Genomic DNA, 21,417 nt, shown 5'->3' on the forward strand with positions numbered 1-21,417 from the left:
AATGCACACACCTGTGCAACCCTCACCCAGGTCAAGAATCAACCTATACTACCAGCACCCCAGAAGCCCCCCACCCTGCACTTCCTCAGAATCATCATCCTCCCCTTCTCCCCAAAGATCACCACCAGCCTGACTGCTTATCACCAAAGCTCCGTGTGTGGAATCATAAGGGGTGTGTTTCTTTTGTCTCTCATCTCATTGTGCTTTTCATGGATGTGAAATGCATTCATGTTGTAGCACGTAACTGTAATTTGTTTGTTTTTATTGCTGTGTGGTATTCCAACGTGTGAGTATATCACACTTGATCCGCTTTCCTATTGATGGACACTCCGGTGCTTTCCGGTTTAGGATTAACACTAATAGTGCCCCATAAACATTCTTACACAAGTCTTTCAGGGCACACTTATGCAAGTTTATATATACATTGCAACCATAAGATACACTTGTTCAGTTTTAATAAAGCCAATTTTCCTAAATTATCACACCAATTTAGACCTTTATGAGAGATGTATGAAATACATTTCTTCTTTATCCATTCATCTATCGAGGGGCCCTCGGGCTGCTTCTGTAATTTGGCTGTTGTAAATAATGCTGCTATAAACATAGGGGCATATGTATCCCTTTGAATTAGTGTTTTTGTATTTTGGAGGTAAACACCCAGGATTGTCATTACTGGATCATAGGGGAGTTCTATTTTTAACGTTTTGAGGAATACTAATATGATTTTATGTATCTTTTGGCCATTTTTCTGAAGACGCCCGTTCCATCTCTTAGCCATTTTTGTAAGAGGTTTTCTGTCTTTTTATTATTGATTTGCAGGAGTTCTTAATGTGTTCTGTATATGAGCCCTTTGTCAATTTCATTCACTGCTAATATTCTGCTCTCTGGTTCGTCCTTTCATTAACTGATTTTTTTTGTATGAGGTCTTTAATTTTAACGTCCTCCAATTTTTCAATTCTTTTACTTTAAACTAGTGCTTTTCTCTCCTGTTTAAGAAATCTTCCCCTATCCTAAAATGGTGGAAAGATTATATTGCATGTTATCTTTTGGAATATTTACTGTTTTACCTCTTATCTTTAGAGCTACAATCCACGTGGGATTGATTGTGTATATGAGGTAAAGCAGTGTTCAAGTTTCATTTTTAATGGAATGAAAATGTCAGAGTGTCGACATAGATGTAGCATTTGCCATCTTGGAGAGTGCAGTCTGTACTTTATCCCTAAGACAATTCCCCAAGGAGGAGCGGCAGCAGAAAAATACACATACCAACTCTTGAACCGTAAGCCTCTGCTTTACATGAACAGCTAAGCTGTAGAAATTGTAACTTAAGCTATCACTCTAGAAATTTCATGGCCATACACATAAGCAAAAAGGTTCTCTTATGGTTGCCAAGATGAGTACTTTCCTTCCTTGTTACCCCAAGAATCCATGTTTCCGGAAAGATGCAACACATAAAAGCATTCTGTTTTAAGCAAATTTCACATACAATTTTCCAAGCACAAAGACACAGATGTGTATGCACATCTGCACTGTTCTTGGACTCTGCAGCCCCCATCAGGCTACCACCGGAGCCCGTTCCCATAGAGCACAATCACAGCCGAGGACCAGCCTGCCAGGATCTGCAGTTCCCAACCCCAGGAGGTTCCAACTGATCTGACCATCATTTGTTGAAAAGACATCCCTTCCCTTCAGATCTCCAGCCACCCCTTCGCCATAGGTAAGCGTCCATATATGTATGGGTCAACTTCAGAAGTCTCATTTCTCTTCCACTGATTTATTTTTCTGTCTTTGCCCCAATCCGTACTGTCTGAACCCCTGAAACTCTCTAAGTGTTGATATCCAGTAGATTAAGTGCTCCCATTTTTCTTCTGGAAGATTATCTCATGAATTCTCAGCACTCTGCATTTCTATATACATTTTAGAAGCAGGCTGCAATTTCCATTTTACAACACCTGCTTGGATTTGCTTGGGTTTGTACTGCATCTACAGATCAATACAGAGGGAACACCTTTATAATGGGGAGTCTTCCAATTTATGAACACGGAATACCCCCCATTTATGTGTCTAATTTTTCTCCACAATATTTTGTAGATTTTTTGTAGATAATAAGGAGATGAGACATTGCACATTTCCCATTAGACTTATTCTTAGGTATTTAATGGTTTTTGTAACATTTTAAATGGTATAGCCTATAAATTTCATTTTCTACAAATACAATTGCTTCTAGTGTATTGACCTTATATAGAAAGATAACTCTGCATTTAGTATTACAAGTATACAAGTACGATGACCTTTTATCCAGAGACCCTGGCAGCCAACTCCACTCACACATTCTGAAGTTTATTTATAGATTCTTTTAGATGGTTTATACATTCATGACATCTGTGACAGATGACAGTTTTAGTTCATCTTTTCCAATCTTTATATCTTACATTAAAATTTTTTTTGTTTGCCTCACTGCATTAGCTAGGACCGCTGGTACTATGTTGACTCAGAGTGCTGATAGCATGTATCTTGTCTTGTTCCTGAGCTCAGAGAAAAACCTATTAACATATTATACTGAATATGATGACTGCTGTAGGTTTTGGTAGGTAGCCTTTATTAGTTTAAGAAAATTTCCTTCTATTCCAAGTTGGCTAGACATGTTTTTACATTTTTCTTACCATAAATAGATACTGAAGATTATCAAATGACTTTTCTGCACATATCAAAATAATCATATGATTTTGTCCAAAATGTATTCTATAAATAAGGGGAATTACCTTGACTGATTCTCAAATGTTAATCCAATATTCCATTGCTGGAATAACTCAGCTAGGTCTCGACATATTATCTTTTTATGTTTTATTGTTGAAATACTGTTATGTTTATTTTTGAAATTGTTTGCTAATTCTTTATTTGGGATTTTTTTATATCTATGTTCCTTAATGACATTGGCATGCAATTTTTTTCCTGTAAAGTTCTTACTGGGATATGGTATCAAAGATACGCTCATCTCATAAAATGAGTTGGGAAGTATTCCCCCTGGAAATATTACACGGAGTTGGCATTGTTCTCCCTTAAAGAAAACTTGAATCTCTTTTGTTGGAAAGTGTTTAATTATATGTTCAACTTATTTAATAGAATAGGACTATTCAGGTACTCTATTTTTTCTTACATCACTATTGGTTAAGTTTTTTCTTTCTAGGCATTTGTACATTTCATTTAAGTTTCCAAATATATCACATCATGACATATTCTTCTCTCTCTAATGCTTCAGGGTCTATCCATTTAATTCCTAATATTAGTTATTAATTCCTTCTCTCTTTGTGAACAGTCTCACAAGAGGTTTATCAATGTCATTAATCTCTTACAGAACTTACTTTGGCCTTGCTGATGCTCCCCAATGAAAATCCCCTTCCAACTTCTTGAGATGGAATCTTAGATTATTGACTTTTGGCCTTTCCTGTTTTAGATATTTGCATTTGAGGTTATAAATTTTACCCGAAATATGGCTTTACCTGTATTCCACAAATTTTGGTATATCTTAACGTAGTATTTTCATTATCATCTAATCCAAACTATTTAAAAATTTCCTTTGTGATTTCTTTATGTCCCTCCAGTTACTCGGAAATACATATTCATCACTTAGCCTGTACGCCACTTAACATCTTAATTTCCAAACATACGAGGATTTTCTACTTATATTTTTGTAATTACCTTCTAATTTAATTCTGTTGTGGTCATGGAACACAGTCTAATTTTAATCCTTTGAAATGTGTTGAGACTTGCTTTATGGCTCATCATATGGTCATTTTTTATAAACAGCCCGTGAATGCTGAAAAGGAATGCGTGTTTTAGAGTCCCAAGGTTTAATGTTCCATATACGTTAATTAGCTCATATTTGTTCACTGTGTCGCTCAAATCTTCTACTACTGATGTTTTTGTCCACTTGTTCTATCAGTTACTGAGACTGTATTTCTCATTTTAGTTTGGCTAATTTTTAGTGTATACTCATTTTCAGTTTATACATTTTGATGCTTTATGTGAAGTGCTCATCAACTTTAAAATTGTTATATTCCTGATGAACCGAAAGCTTCAGCATCATGGGATCTCTCTCATGTTTAGTCATCCTTCTTGCTTTAAGATCTACTTTGTCTGTTATCAGTGTTGCTGTACTGGATTTATAAGCATGGGTTTTTCCTATTATTTTATTTTCAATCTTCCTATATCTTTATATCTAAGCTACAAACAGCTTATGCATAGGTATTTGTTTTATCCAATGTAACCATTCTTACCTTTTAATTGGAGTATTGAGTCTATATTTATTGATATACTTGTGTTTAAATACATCATCCTACCGTTTGCTATTCTATGTGGCACTCTTCTATATTGTTTTTTTTTTAATTCTTTATTTGAACTCAATTTAGTTGGAATATATTCTATTTTCTCTCCTTTCTTGCCTTCTTCTGGATTACAAATTTTTAAGTCATTTGATTGTTCTATGTTATTTCCTCTTCTTTTAATAATTGCTCTAGAGATCATTTCATGAATCTGTGTCTTAGTGAAAGCTAATATAAATTAGTACTTTTAGTATTTCCCGGACAATGCAAAGAATTAATACACACCAACTTCACTTACTACCTTCCTGATTTATATGCTATTTTAATTATGTATTTTAATTTTTTCTCTCTGTCCTTTTTCCTCTTCACACAGATACACACACACACACAGACTCAGACACACACACAGACACACATTCAGAGACACACAGGCACACCTCCCCTAAACAGTACCTGAACGTTGTCAGGTAGCTCTGCTGTTATCTGTATGGTACTTGTGAGGAAACGGAAGCTCCGAGGGGTAAAGAAGCCTGTCTGAGGTCACCCAGCTGGTAAGCAGCAGGCCTGGGGCCAGAATCCATCCTTCTGAACACCTCACATGCTCTTTGTTGAGTTAAAATTTGACTCAAATCATAATAATAAATGAATAATATTATTAGTGTTTTTACTAGTTTCCTACAGTTGTTGTAACAAATTGCCACAAACCTAGGGATGTAAACACCACAAATATGTTTTCACACAGTTCTGGGGGTCCCAAGTCTAAAAGGGGACTTGCGCTACAATCAAGGTGACGGCAGGGCTGTGATCCTTCTGGAGGCTCTAGGGGAAAGTCGGCTTCCTGGCCTTTCCCAGCTTCCGGAGGCGCCCGCACCCCTTGGCTTGCGGCCCCTCCCGGCGGCTGCATCACTACAGTGTCTGCTCTCACTCCCCCATCTCCTTTCTCTGGCTCTGAATCCTCCTTCCCCTTTCACTTATCAGGACCCCTGTGATCTTACGGGACCCCCCTGGATTACCCAGGGTAAGCACCCCGTCTCACGGTCCTTAACGTAATCACATCTGCGAAGTCCCCTTGCTGTATCAGCTCACATGTGCTGGTTCCAGGGATGAGGATGTGGACATCTTTGGGGCAGTAGGCAGAATAATGATAAATAACAAATAATTTGCTTATAAGAGCAGCCCACAGTCTTGCTGGGACATAATTGGTAGGTCCTCGGGGCATGCTACACATGAGCTGACCGCACAGGGGGCCCAGTGTTTCTGCCCTATACTCTTAATTCACAATCTCCTATTCTGTGATTTTTTTTTTAAAAGATTTTATTTGTTTGAGAGAGAGAGCACAAGAAGAGGAAGAGAGAGGGAGAAGCAGGCTCCCTGCTGAGCAAGGAGTCCAATGTGGGACTCGATCCCAGGACCCTGGGATCATGACCCGGGCCAAAGGCAGCCGCTTAACCGACTGAGCCACCCAGGCATCCCTGCGATGTTGTTTAATGAGTAAACCATACAGCTATGCGTGGCATGTGCACTCCAGAAGCTTCAAGAGAACGCTCAAGATAGTCGCTCTGAAGTGAGTACAAAAAGGAGCCAAAGCAGATTTTTAGAGCTGGTCGCAACCTCAGCTCCCAGAGTCCAATCCTCCTTACTTTCTAGGTGACGTTACTGGCCCAGAGATGTAAAATGATGGGCCCACGGTTACCTGGCAAGTCACTGGACTAGAACCAGAACTTAAAGTCACATCCTTGACCCTGATTTCATGTTCTTTCCATGTCATATGCTTCTCTAAAAGCTGCCCCAGTATGTCCACCAGAGACCACCTACTGTGGTAGCCGAGCTTGTCCATCAGAGAGCTCCTGATGCCGCGGACATGGACTTGCACCCCTGGAAGTGCGGGCTGTATGGGACAGCTTGGCAGGAACCTGTCCAGTGCAATCTTCCACAAACACAAAACACCTCTGTACCCTTCTACTTTGATTTTACCATCTGCGTGGATTTTGCCTCTAACACCAAGCTACATCAAGTCTGTTTCAGTATAACAATGTTTCTTTTTTCGCCAAGCTTTTTAGAGAAAGGACACTTGGGGAAGGTGTCCTGGATTTCTACTATGGTTCCAAATACTGCCCACAACCTGGCTGGAGCAGCACAGCCTTCTGAAAATCCTCCAGGCTTATCACTTGGCTTTACATTATTTATTATAAGCAGGACAGCCAATTCATCTCCTAGCCAGCAATTTTCCCTTCTTTCTGACCAAATGCCTTCCTTTAAATACCTGCAAATCCCCATCTTTGCTTTGAGAGGGTTTGATGAGAATAAATGACATGAAACCTCCACCTCCAACAGGCTGTGCTCCAGAAGTCAGAGGAGTCTGTTTTTTTTTCTCCCCTCCTTGTTCTTACTTTTTTTTCTGTTTCTTTTTGTAAAACTCATCTGAAAAGAGGTCTAACAGACATCTGACTTGAATATGGCCTCTCTCTTCAAGTCCAGCCTATTTTTCATTAAGGAAACTCAGAGAGAAACTAGTTATGTGCAGTGTCACTTCCCCCAGAAGACCTGGAGAGGCAAAACGACTGGATAGAGGCTAATGGATAAAATGTAAATCTGCCAGAAAGGGAGACCCTCTGCGGCCTGTTGGGAAAGGCCATTCATTCCACATCTCACCAAGCCTTTGTCCTGAGCAGGCAGGGCCCTTGAAACCAGGCATCGCGGGCCACACCCGGGATCTGTACCTTATTAGCTGTGAATAAAAAGAATAGCACCAAGAGCGGCAATGATCCCATCACCATTCCCGGTGATGGGCAAAGGCACGATAGGCCTGGAATGTACCGTGCGCTTCATGCCCATCAGTTAATTTTTGCATACCACCACAGGGGGCTTTTTGATTAAGCCCCTTTGCCGGCTCCGGGAAAGAGGCTGAGACAGTGAGGCAGAATGCTGCTGTGGGGCCCCACTGGCTCACAGCACCCTGAGTCTGCATCCCTGGGGGTTCAGGTCCCTCCGACATTGATGGTGCCCCTGGTCATGGGACTTGTCTTAGCCAACGGGACACTGACAAACGTGCCCGGAGCAGTGACTTGACATGGGGTCCTGCCCCCGGTACCACTCTTTGGCACTCTGAGGATCTGTGGGAAGACTGGGCCGCCCTCCGTACGGCAGGCTGAGAGACCATGTGGAGGTGAGATGAGCTGGCCCTGCTGGGATCCCCTGAGACCCACCCAGCTGCCAACAACCAAACAGGTGAGTGAGACCATCTGAAGTCACCCCGCTGCTGACTGGTCTGCAGCCACCACGGCGTGGGAGAGAGCCCAGCAGAGAGCCGCTGAGCTGGCCCACGTCAGAACAGCCCCACCAGCCCAGGGAACTCCAAGCTCAGCAAAACGGTTATTGCTTGGAGCCATTACGTTGTTGTTGTTGTTGTTTTAAATGTAGCAAAATCTAACTGATACAAAGTAATGAAATTAAGCTAGGTGAGTGGGAAAACCCAGTCAGTGTGAATGCGCAGCCCTCGGCCTTAACCCTTTACTGTCGCACATCTCTGAGCCTCAGTGTCCTTGATGTAAAATGACAAAATAACAGTCCTTCAGCATTAGCAGGAGACCAGAGCAGAAGAAACCATGAACAGGACTGGTTAATTGTAAAACACCACATAAACTCCAATTAACATTTTCTATAGCCAACTCCTTTCTACTTGAATACCAAGACAGAGCAGTAATTTCACCCCAAGTCTGGTTATTACTAATCCTGAATATTTCCTGCCAGCAGAGCAGGGAAGGGACAGGAAGTCTTCTGCCCTGATCTTCCTCAGGCCCTCACTCTCCTGCTTACCTCTCCCTGATGTATACTTGTTGTTCAGCTCACTCCCAAAGCCTGGGGCCCGCAGCATGCAAGAATTAGCAAGGAAGGGAATTAGCCTTTAACAAGCTCACAGGTTACAACAGCATTTGGCAGACTTTATATATATATGTGTGTGTGTGTGTGTGTGCATATAGGCACACACGTATGTATACACACATACATATGGCATCATGCCAGCATATGACAGCCCTTCAAAGTAGGTATTGTTATGTCCATTTTACAAATGGGGAAACTGAGTCTCAGAGCCATTAAGCAACTTGCCAGAAGTCAGTAATTGGCAAGCAACAGAGCTCCAACACAAAGGCAGACATTTCTAATCCAAAAGCTTGCAATCTTTCCACAAATGCCTACAAGTAATACCTTACACACTTGCAATATTTAGAAAAAAAAGCAGGGTTGGTTGGTTGGTAGGCTGGTTTTAACAATATATTTTGAGGCTCCTTCTCTCTCACACCCCACAGCCAGCAGCCAGGGGCACCTTGCTGCATCCTGGCCGCCATCTTGCCCCCCATGGCTCTCTCCCCTGGACAACTGGCTCCCTGATTCCACTCCTGCCCTCCTTTAAACTCTTTTCTATGCAGAAGCAGGAGGAATCTTACTGAAACACAAAACCAGCTCATGTCACATTTCTCTCAACCCTCCTCTGGCTTCCCATTGCCCTTGGAACAAATCCTACAAGGTGCTACATGATGTGACCAGCCCCTCTTCAACCTCATCTGCAATCACTGTCCCCCAGCTCACCGAGCTCCAGCCATGCTGGCCCCTCACTCTCCCTTTAATGAACCAAGCACAACTTCATCTCAGGGCCAGTACACTCTTCTCTTGGTCAAGAACCCAATTCCCCTGATACTCACTTGGTTCCCACCCTTGGTTCATTCCGGTCTCTGCTCATATGTTTCCTCCACTGAGTGGTCCTCCCTGGCTGGCCTATCTAAAATAGCCCCCACTGTCCTCCTGTCCTGCTTCATTTTTTCCTAGGGCTTGCTACTATCTACCTTATGTATCCAGTTATGTATCCATCTACCCACTAGAATGTAAGGTGCAGGGGTGGGGACTGGGGGATTTCATCCACCACTGTGTCCCCAGCATGGAGAACACCGGGCACAGCAGGTGCTCCATAAGCGAATGCTCAGGGAATACATGAAAGAATGAATAAGTCAGAGGCCCGGACAGGAAACAACCCTCATCAAAAACTCCCTGGAAACCACAGACAACCTTGGAATATGAATTTTATAGTGAAGATGACAAAGCAAAAGGCACCACATACTGAAGACCATCCAGGTCTCTGGAGTTGACTTGGATCTCTCCCAGTTAGTATTTCTCAATTAGCATGCTAGAGCCTCATGAGTGGTTCATCTCATGGGACTGACCCCCTTTATGCAGACTTTTTGCATCCTTGGTCCTCGCAACTCAATACTAGTAGGAGCCCTGTCATGTGACAGCTCCAAACACCACTCTTAAACACCACCAAAAACCACTTTGAAACACCCCCGAGGATCATGACCAGCCTGCCTTGGTGAAGGCTCACCTCCATCCACGCCCATGATGAAGCGTCCCACAATGAGCATTTCGAAGGCTCCTGCCTGCAGGGAACAGGCCATCAGCAATGCAGCCGAAATCGCAAACCCATTGTTGACCAGCAGAGTGTACTTCCTGGAAAAAAAGGGTGGTTTGATGAGAAGGTCCATCATGAGGACGTCAACCTACCCATCCCAGGAGCAGGGGTCAGGCCCTTCAAAATGGTCAGCAGAGCAAGACTCAGGCACAGTAGAAAAGCATTGGCTTAAGGGTCAGGAACAGGGGCCAGAGCCCCAGGAGCCCCCACTGCCACCTTTGGCTGTGTGACCCTGACCAAGTCGTTTCCTTCCTCTGGGTTCACCACCAGGGCTGATTAGGCACTGTTGCGATCTATGAACTCCCCGACACACTACTCTATGTCACCCAATTCTAAGACCTTCACTTAACATTTCTGAAGTCAACGTGTGTCTACAATCCATGAGTCAGAACTCAAGCAGGGAAATGGAAACCACTCTAGTGCTTTTAACAGAGAGAATTTAACATAGTGAGTTGGTTAGGCAGGCACTGGGGAACTGAGATGTCAAAGGGGGATCTCTGAAGAGGGGTGCTGCCCATATGGAGCTGACACTTTGGAGGGCTTGGAAGAGGGGCCCTCAACACCTGGCTTACCTTCAAGGGTGGGCAGTGGCCCACTGGGGCTGCTACTCTGAGGGGCACCATGTTCTGGGGAGTAGACATAAGCTGGGAACTAGACTCAACTGCCAAGTTCACTGCTGGGACTGGTAGGAAATTCAACCAAACCAAAAGGACTGAGCTCCTTGTCCCTCCTCCTCTAATGCCCCTCTTGTCAAAGGGCAGACGAGGCATGCAGGTCCCAGCCCCTGCATCACAGAGCAGAGCATTGAGGGTAAGGTTGGAGCTGAGAGACAATAGCTTAATAACCAGCACAGTATCCTATAGCTTTAATTGGCAGGTTTTCTCTTTCTCTTTCTCCCTCCCTCCATCCCTCCCTTCCTTCTCTGCAGTTCATGTAACAGTGTTATATGTGATGACATCTTCAATTTGATGAACTACAGCACTAACTGTGAGGCTGAACTAATCCCCTGGAACACGGTCAGCCAAACCCCTATGGCAATATTACTATTGCTGCTCTGTGCCAGGACACCAATCACTATTCCGTGAACATATCCCTAAGACCTCATGCTTGAGAGGCGTGACTTGTTTGGGGGCCTGGAGACCTGGGTCCCTGCACCAGTTGTAGCTTTTATGAGCTAGGTGACTTTGTACTTGATTGCTCTGTGTTTTCCTTTCCTCACTTACAAAATGATCATAATAGCTCACACTTACTGAACTCTTGCTATATGATAAACCCTGTTCTAAGCACTTTACATGAATAGCTCATTTACTGCTCAAAATGATCCTATGAGGTAGGTACTTTATTATCCCTATTTTATAGATACGTTAACCAGGATATAGACAAACTGGAAATTTATTTTAGGTCATACAACTAGTGAGTCAAGAAGCTGGAGAAAAACATAGCTTCTCACAGGATATTTTTTCCCTAATGATTCAATGAGTTAACAAATATTAAATTATTTTTGTAAATTGCAAGAAGCTAGGGACTTCAAAGGGGACTTTGTTATTACTTTTGGGAGTTAGGAACACTTAAATTCCAGGCCGGGGCTCTTTACACTAGTTTTTACTTATCTCAAACTTTCCATTAAACTTTTTCCCCTTCCTACATCTTCTTGGAGAATCCCAATGCTAATGACTTTTGCAGCTAGGTGATGATGGTACAAAGACTGCTCATTGCAACATCCTCTATATTGGTGCACAACTTCTAATGGTGAACAACTGAAACAACCCAAGTGTCCTTTAGCAATGGACTATTTAAGTAAATTATGACGCATCTATATAATGGCAATTATGCACACATTAAAGCACAAGTGGCTTTCTGTACTCTGATATGGGAAGATCAAGATATATTGTTAAATGCAAAGGGCAAGGCACAGAACTTTGTGTATAATATGCAATAATTTGTGTGATAAAGAAGTGTGTGTGTGGGGGGGTGCATGTGTGCGTGCATGCAGAGATAGACACAAACCTTGGAAGAGATACACAAAAACATGGCATCACAGGTTGCCTCCAGGAAGGGGATCTGATTGGACAGAAATGCAATGGAAACTTTCTACTTGACATTCATTTGGTCCTTTTGAAAGTTATAACATATGAATGTATTAATTATTCGAAATACAAATATAATCTCCCAGTCAAAAAATTAACTCAAATGGATGTCATAATGAGGGGAAATTATGATTTGGCCAAGACTTAAAATAGAAATTCTAATCTAGGCTGACCACCCTTATTCTGATGCAGAAGGTCACAGACCCAGGCTTCAATATGATGAACCCAAAGGCACTAATTTCAGTTATTAGGGAGACCTCAAAGCACAATGAGAACACGCTGGTGCCCCATGTCTGTGCAGTGCTCACGGCCCTTCCCTTCAGTCTTCGGAGGAACTGACATGTCAGCCTTAAGAAGAGAGCAGGGCGGTGGTGGGAAGACCTGCACCCTCACGGCATCGAGGGCTTCCACAAGCATATCCACTCGGCAAATATTTAGTGAGTGCTAGACACTGGGTTTACCATCGGGAGTAAGTCATCCCTGTCCTCACCCACATGGGGTTTTAAATCTAGTTAGGGACACAGAAAAATACACTGTCACACAGACATCACTTAGGAGTAAAGATATTGAGGCTGAGAGTGTATAAGTGGGACCTGTGCCTGTCACTGGCCTGTCTCTCCAGGGAGTCCTTCCATGCCCTGCAGTCTCAAAGGGAACTACATTTCCCAGGCTCCCTTGCTTCCTGGCTCCCTGGTAGGACTGGCCAATGAGAGGCCTGATGTTAGTCTCTCCTGGGGAAGAGGAGAGGCTTGGTATCTCCCTCCCTGTCTCCCTGCTCCCACCGCAGCAGGTGCATCTGCTCCGTGGCCCCAGCCTTCTTTCTGTGGTGCCAGCCACCTGCCCCCCGGCACCGAGTGGGCCTGGCTCGTGGGCCCCAGCAGTGCCTCCCATCCCAGGCATGGTAGCAGCTTGTCTGTGCAAAAGGCATTTCTCACAACAAGCCAAAATGTGCTCCCTGTAGCTCTATCTCTGGTCCCAGTTCTGCTTCTCGAGACCCCACAGCACAAACCCCTGTGGATGCAGAGTCCAGTGTAAGTCAAGTTTGTGAAGAGGTTGTCGAGAGAGGGGAGGCAAGAGAGGAATGATGAGGCCAGACTCAGAGGGTTCTTGGATGTTGAGCAAAACAACATGTTCCATGACCCGTAGACAGCAAGAAATAAAGGGCTGGGTCAGAAATCAGACCTCGACTCCTATGCCCCTGTTCCAGTTAAACTGGACTTCTGATGCTAGGATGATAGTCATGATATTCATAGCAATGATGTTGGCATTAGTCAGTGGTTCTCAGGGCTGGCTGCTCGTCAGATCCACCAACAGCACAGAAGAGAGAGACTCTTGGGTCCATCCCTAGGGAATCCCAATCCTTGATACAGAGTCAGTGAGGGACCTTTAGAAGAGTCTAGAAAGAGGGTGACTTTTAAATAAATTATCTGATTTCGTTCATTTCCTCTCTCACACCTGTAGCCAGCAGCATCTGTGAACTGGATAATTCACAGAGGAGGAGATGGAGGTGTTACAAGGTGGGGGCCACCCGGATGTGGCTAAAACTGCCCAGACAGGGAAGATGCGTCCGTCTCCTGTGCATGGCTGTCCGCTACCAGAGAGAATCCACTCTGCTACCCCATCATTCCCACACGAACACGGCTACTGTGTCTTGGCCCTCATCCCTCTGCAGCCACTGCCCCTTGTCTCAGCTTCCTTTTAGAGTGAAACTCCTTAAAGAATAGTGTCTGCTCGCCTCCCCTTCTTTCCTCATCCCACTTTGATTGGATCCTTGCTACCACTCCACAGAGACTGCCTTTGTGAAGATCATGAGGAACACGCACCCTGACAAACACAGCTGACAATGCTGTCTCCCCCGGGACAGCTTCTCAGCAGCATCTGATATGGTTGACCGTGCGCTCTTTCTGGAAACACAATCTTCTTGGGACATCTGGGATCCCACCCTCTCCTGTTTTCTCCCTGCCAACCTCCCCTTCTCAGTCTCAAGGCTGGTCTGTCCTCTCTCTCTACACTCCCTCCCTGGGTAATTTCACCCAGTCCTGTTACCTTAATTGATGACAATTCCCAACTATATCTCTGGCCTGGACTCATCTCAGCCCAGACTTACATATCCAACTGCCTCCTCGGCATTTCCACTTGCATGTCCAGCAGGCATCTCAAGCCACGTGTATTTAAAATGGAACTCTTGAATTCCCACTGCTGACCCCCAACAAATACATCCAAACCCCTCTTTCCTCAGTCTTCCCCATCTGAGTAAGTAAAGCCTCCACCTTGCTAGTGGCTTAGACCAAAAATCTGGGAATAATACTTCCCTCTCTTATTTTCCTTCTGACCTACATGCAATCCATCACCGAGTCTTACTGATACTGCTTCCAAAATATATCCCAGAGCAAAGCACTTCTCCCATTTTCAGCCCAGCGTCTCGCAGTGGTGCAGACCACCGACATCTCACACTCTGACAAACTCAGGGGCCCTGGGTAGCTCCAGCTTCCACTCCTGCCCTGCTGTATAACTCATGGTCCACACAACAGCCAGAGTGATCCTTTCCAAGCAAACACTGACATACTTCCCCTTACTTAAAACCTTCTAGTGGCTTCCCACTACACTGAGGATAAACTCCTCACCTGGGCCTACAAAACCTTGCATGAGATGGCCTTTGCCACACCATCCGATACTCGTATTTTCATGCTCACAAGCCTTCCTGCCATCTCTTGGGGGTGCCAGGCTGCTTCCTGACTCATGACCGTTGTCCTGGGCACCCCTCAATTCATTGTACGAGTCTTATCTCACTCAAGTGATTGAAATGCCTCCTCTGACCCTATCTGATGCAGCCACTCCCCCCAGCTGCAGGGCCCATCCCCCATAACCCTAGCACCCTTTCTATTTTTCTTTGCAGCCTCGACGACACAGGATATTAGCCCACATTTATTTGTGTTTACATTAGCATGTGCCCTACTAGAGTATCAGCTCCATGTGTACAGAGATTTTGTCTTGTTGCTGTAGCCCCGGCCACTAAACCCGTCCCTGGCACATGCAGGTGCCCCATAACTCTTTGTTGCATAAATGAAGGAGTAAATTCTAGGAGGCTCATCTTGAGCCAAGCTTCCTCTTTGTTGCCCAGCTCTGGCCTGTTCTGAGTCTTCCTTTAGCTTCTAGGTCTGTGGGCAGGACAAAGGCTGTTCTCCTGAATCCACCTCCAATGATGTTCCCGCTTGGACAGCCCAGCCACATGCTAACTGAACAACCCTGGGCAGATTTCTTACACGCTGAGCCTTGGTTTCCACACATATAAAATGGATGGAACAATGTCTATCTTGTAAGGCTCCTGTAAGAATCAGATGATTTATGAAAAGTGCTGAGGACGGCACCTAGAACTTATTTGGCAGCTCAATAAACTAAAAAAGAAATAAAATAAAATCCATGGTGATAGTAACATTCACTGGGTACGTGCTATGTGCCAGGCACTATTTTAAGTGCTTTATACTCACTGGACACCCTCTGAGTTAGGTAATCTTGCTACCGCATTTCCCACATGAAGGAAACAGATCTAGAACTTGAGTACTTGGTCAAGTTCACATACTATTAAATGGGAGATTTACCATCCCAGTAACCCTGACACTAAGCTAGCCACAATGGTGGCTGCCATATTTACTCACAGCCATTTATTCTTTCAACAATCATTCATTCATTCAACTGACATTCATTCACTCAACACACATTTGAGTGTGGACTGAGTGCTGAACACCATTCTAGGGTCTGGCATATAGTTGTGAACACACCCAAGTCCCTGCTCTTATATTCTTTTCGATAAACAAGTAAAAATAAAACATATGTAGTATATGTCAGATGGTGACAAGTGCTGTAGAGAAAACTAATGCAGGGAAGGGGAGGACGTTTGCACAGGGAGACATCTGGGAAGGTGACATTAAGCACAGACTTGAAGAAGGAATGTAGATGAGCCATATGAACATCAGGGAGCAGCAATCTTAGCAGGGACGTATGAAGAGTCAGACGTGGGCTATTTTCAGGTATGCCAGTGAGGCCAGCAGGGCTGGAGGCAGGGGAGGGCAGGAGAGCGAGTAGTGGAATGAAGGCAGAGAGACTGGCAGGGGAGCTCCTGAGGGTCTTGTATGAGCCACCATGACAACCTGGGTTCCCACCTGGAAAGAGATGGGCAGCCACTGGAAGATTCTAAGGAGAGGGATGGGATGACCCTGACTGACATCTCATATTAACAAGACCATGCAGTCTTCTATGTTGACCATGGGCTGTAGAAGTAAGAGTGGAAACAGGGAGACCTGCTGGGAAGATTTGGCAATGGATCATGCAAGTACTGATTCAATTAGGACCAGGATGGTAGCAGTGGAGGTAGTGAGACCTGGTCAGATCCTGGTGTGTTCTGAGGACACTGATGGGTGTTACTAATGGACTGGACAGAGGTGGAGAGAAAGAGGAACCAAGGATGCCACCAAGTGCTTTGGCCTGAGCTCCTGCACTGGATGCGATGGTGTATTTTTTGCTATGTAGAGAATGTTAAAATGACGTTCTGGTCCGACTTGAAATATTTGCAAACAGGGCTGCACACCCTCTAAGCAAGTTCATCATATTAATATATTCCTTCCCAAAATAACCCCCAGCCTGACAGTGTCCCAGCGAGGATGGAAACCTTACTTGCAAATAATTTGCAAAGTTGACTCCCTGGGGGTCAGACATGGGGATTTTCATGATTTTTTTTTCCATTTTTCCCAGGGGATGAATATGGCAACAGAAACAAGGGAGACCAGGGCCATGCCATTTCTGAGCACAGAGCTCCAGCAACCCCTGAGAACCGTACCTGGGACACCTGACTCACTGTCCTGAGCTTTCCCGTAGTGCAGAATCTTCCTGTGCAGCCCAGAAGATCATCAGCTCCCAGCAGAAGGGGTCAAATACGAGGAAGAGTGACAAGGTGATGAAGAGAATGGAGAGCAGGTCACCTGAGAAATGGCCAAAGGGACTCAGCACACTGAGCCTGGACAAGAGAAGGCTCAGGGAAAATGCGAGAGCTTCCACTATGTCATGCTTTAGTTCAATGCACAGGACCAAGTGGTAGAAGACACAGGGAATGTTTCAGTTTGGATTTAGAAAGTACTTTTGTAAAGGCCTAGTGGAATGGGGAACCTCTGGAGTTACGGCTGCCATCACCCACCCTTCCAACAATTCTTTAGCCTAGCTTGGCCTATAAACCAAGATCATACCTTGTTTCCCCCAATCCTCACACCTTCCTTATGTCCGTCCATTCCTGCTTACCCAGCCTGAATTCCATGATCCGTCATTTTAAACAGCCATACACCCTCAACTCCTTGACCCACTGACCCGCTTGCCTTCATTACATGTGTTTGGCAAACCCCAACCCTGGTTAGATCTTGACCTCCCTCACCCACGCACCACAGAGCTCAGCTTGGCTGGAGAAAAACCCACAGCTATGTTGACTGGTGTCACTTGAAATTCATGAGCACCGATCTCAAGGGGGCTTTCGGGACCCTTAGCAGCCATTCTGTGGTTCCCTGGTTTGTTCAGTCTCCTGCTCTCCTACAGGACTATTTTGCACATCTTCTCTCTCTCCAAATCCCCTATCCTCCACCTCAGCTGATGACCCTGCTTTCTATGCCACTGAGAAAGCAGAAGCAATCCAGAGAGGATGTCACGTGTTCCCTCCACATGTATTGACCTCCCTGCCTCTGTGCGTACACCCTGTCTTCCCTCGTGTTCCTATGGACGTACTGTTCCCGCTCCCATCTGAGGCTGACCCCTCCAATTACTGACCAGTTCCCCTGTCCCTCTCACCTGTACAAGAACTGCATCAGCAAGTTTCATCTCTTGCTCCTGACTACCAATTATTCCCCCTCTGCTTGAACATCTAATCAACGCACTGCTGTAGCTCCCAACCTAAAAGGAAACTACACTCATCTAGACTCGTTGTCTTGAGTGATTCTTTTCTCTTCAACCCACTCCAGTGGTGGTCTCCCCCATCGTGCCTTTGGCACAGTTCCTGTCACGTAACCAGAGCTCCTCCACGTTGCTAAATCCACCAGCCAGAGCTCAGGCCTTGTCTTCATTGCTCAGCAGCGTTGAACGCAGGTGATCACCACTTCCTTCATGGGCGCACCAGCCCTCACTCAGCGGTGGGTCTGCTCCTCCCTCACTGGCTGATCCTTATCATCTTCCCAACCCTCTCAATGTTGGGGGGGTCCTGGTCTCAGCCCTGGAGCCCATTCCTTTGGCCTCTATACACTGCCTAGGTGATCTCATTTCCTGGCTTTTAGTGTCACCTACGTACTGACAACATCCAGACTTACACCCGAGCTCTGCGCTCCTGAGTGCTAGATCCATGTATCTAACTGCTTACTGCACATCTTCATGAGGGGGTCTAACAGGCAGTTCATGGTGAATATACCTAAAACTGAGTTCCTAATATTGTTCCTCCTCCCCCCCAAAAAACCCTATTCCTCCCAGGGGCTTCCCTACCTCAAAACAAAACAAAAACAAAAACAAGGCAAAACAACAACAACAACAACAACACACCGTAATCCTTGCAGATACTCAGGCCCAAAATGTGAGCATTATTTTTTATTTCTCTCCCTCACTCCCCACATATCATACATAAGTAAGGTCTATTTTCTCTACTTCCAAAATATGTCCCAAATGCATAAAATTCTCACTGCCTCTCACTGTGTCTTGTTACAAACCTGGTGCAAACCAAATCACCTCACCTGGATGACTGCATGATGCTCCTAACCAGCCTCCCCAGATGCACTGATAACAGCAAGACTTTCAAACAAGTCAGACCCACTCTTAAAACACTCCAGTAACTTCCCATCTTACTCAGAGTAAAATGCCCCACAAGGCCCTCTGGATCCAATCTCAGTGACCCCTTCAGCTTTATTTTCTACTCATTGACTTGGCCCCAGCCACACTAACATCCTATCTTATCTCCAAAGAAGCTGAGCCTGTTCATTCCCCAGGATCTTTGCACTTGCTGCTCCCTCTGCTGGGCGAGCTGTGACCCCAGGGACTTTATTCCCTTTGTTCACCCCTGAGTGCTTGGCACGTAGCAAGTGCTCGATAAATATTTGTTGGGAAAATAGATGCATGAGTGAATGAAAGTATGCAAGCAGGAGAAAAGTGGCCACCTTGGGAAGTTATAGTAGAAAAACCCTCAAGCATCAAGCATCCCTCCATCCGCCCTTCCATCCATCCAACAAACGTCTATTGCTTGCCTAGGGTGTACAAGCTTTGGCGCCATGTGGGCTCACATATACACACGGTTCCTGCATCAGGGAGTGCCCCTTGCAGGGAAAAGACAGAAATGTAATTGTAATTAAGTGGTAACAGCACAAAACGCTAAGTGATGTGACAGAGGGAAAGAGAAAGTCCTATATGAGCCCAGAGGAGGCCAGTATTCGGTTCTAACAGACAAGGGGTGGGCAGTGTGCGGCAGGAGTGACTATCTGTTGACTTTTAACTGTTATCTCCAGCTCGTGCATCTGCAATGCCAAATGGGTCATGTCCATAATCAGACAAACAGATGGTACAGAAACAGCGTGTGCCAAAGTCGCCGCGCGTTCAGGCTTGGCTGACTCTGTTTCAGACTTTGGAACGCTGCCTTCCCGAAGTCCACTTCCGCCACGCCCAGTCTTTCTCCTTATCGTCTGCCTTGAACCCCGGGACAGCTTCCTTCTCGCAGAGTCCTTGCCAACCTCACAGGGCATGGCCAGGCTCCAAGGCTGACAGGATGGAGGTGGCGTATCAGGAGTCCCAGCGGGTACCTCTCTGTCCCTCAGCTCTCCCTCTCATCCCTGTGCATGTGGCTGCTCAAGGCTCCTGGTTGGCCCTTCTCCTGAAGACTGCCCACCCAGGAAGATGATCCCCCTCCTCCAGAGCAGCCTGCAGCCACTGACTGGATAGAGGTGGGAGGAGAACGTGGCCCCAGATGGGACAGCTCCTGGGTATGATTCATGCTCCAGACCCCTGTAGGCCAGCCAAGGCCAGACTGGATCTGAGAGCACAGCCTGGCTTGGCTCTCTTCCCCTTTTCTCTCTTCTGCTTCCATCAGCTTCAAGGGAACTCCTGAAGAGCCCTCCCTCAACAAAACATGTGCATCCCAAGCCCCCTTGCAGGCTGCTTCTGGGGAACTTGCTTTCCTAAGACAATTCCAGCCTGAAAGAGGAGATGGTCGGCAACCAGTGAATGTATGGAATTGTGTGCCAATTCCTCTCTTGAAACCCTAACCCCCAACATGACTGTATTTGGGAATTGGGCATTCAAGGAAGTAATTATGGTTAAATGAGGTCCTAAGGGTGGGGCCCTAATCTGATGGGACTGGGGTCCTTGTAAGAAGAAAAACAGACAGCAGGCATGCTCTCGCATAGGGAAAAAGACCGTGTGAGAAGAGAGCAACCTGCAAGCCAAAGAGAATGGACTCAAGAGCAACCAACCCCGCTGCCATCTTGATCTTGGACTTGCAGCCTCCCCATCTGTGAGAGAAGAAATTTCTGTTGTTCAAGCCTAGCACGTGCTTGCCATGTACATTGCAGGCTCCCCCAGCAGGCACCTAGAGAGCTAATGTTCATTCCCACATCTATAAAATAAAGACACATTTAAAAATACTGAGGTAGAAAAAGAGGAGAAAAATAACACTTTTGAGAACCTGCTATTGGCCTAGCATGATGTATAGGAGGCTGGTTGTTACTTCTTGTTCAATACCCATCATCCTTCTTCTGACGGGAGTCCCCTGGATTTCCTCCAAGAAACATTCCTGCCCTCACTCTGTGTGGGGGCTCGAGGTGGTCACATCCCCACCCCACTGTGGCTCTGGGAATGGGCACATGATACAGTAATTTTAAGTTAAATTTAGAATGTTATTTGCCAGGATTTCTCAACCTGGGAACTATTAATATTTGGGGCCAGAAAATTCTTTGTGGTGGGGCCTGTCCTGTGCATTGCAGGATGTTTAGCAGCCTCCTTGGCCTCTACTGGATGGTGGTAGCACCCTCTAGCTGTGACAACCAGAAACGCCTCCAGATAGTGTCCCCTGCTGGGGCAAAATTGCCCCTGGTTGAGAAGCTCCAAGGGTATGCAACCTCACACAAGTAAATGAGATTCAGGCCTGGGACTTTACTAGAACTACTGTTAGGAGAAGTCTGTGCTGGGGATACTGAGCAGGAACAGTGTCACCCTGGGGCCATCTTGCCCTCACCAGGGAGAGAGCCCCTGTGCCCGAAGCCAACACAGAGCAAGGCAGAGCTGAGAGAGAGCGAAAACAGACAGGTGAAGTCAGCTGAGTTATACTCCAGTTACGTGAACCAATTAGTTCTGTCTGGGCCTGAGCCAGTTTGGTTTGGGTTCCTGTCACAGGTGTGAGTGACATGACACATTTTGTAAATAGTATCTTCTGCCACCCCCACAGCCGCTCCCTTAGGTGGGCTTGCTTACTGGAGCTTTACAGATTTAAAACTGCCTCTTCTTGTATCTCTACTCCCCATCCCCCCATCCACAGTGCTTCCGG

At 45.6% G+C, this 21,417-nt stretch overlaps 1 protein-coding gene across 1 annotated transcript in view; it reads right to left on the bottom strand.

Annotated features, from left to right (window-relative positions):
* The window catches only part of SLC2A9 (solute carrier family 2 member 9), a 220,925-nt gene that overhangs the window by 129,321 nt on the left and 70,187 nt on the right, over positions 1 to 21,417 (bottom strand). The window contains exon 5 of the mRNA XM_032399871.1: positions 9,697 to 9,821. Coding sequence (XP_032255762.1) covers positions 9,697 to 9,821 — 125 coding nt within the window. The remainder of the gene's footprint in view (positions 1 to 9,696; positions 9,822 to 21,417) is intronic.

Source organism: Phoca vitulina, unplaced genomic scaffold (assembly GCF_004348235.1).
Source record: "Phoca vitulina isolate PV1807 unplaced genomic scaffold, GSC_HSeal_1.0 scaffold3, whole genome shotgun sequence".
Classification (NCBI taxonomy): domain Eukaryota; kingdom Metazoa; phylum Chordata; class Mammalia; order Carnivora; family Phocidae; genus Phoca; species Phoca vitulina.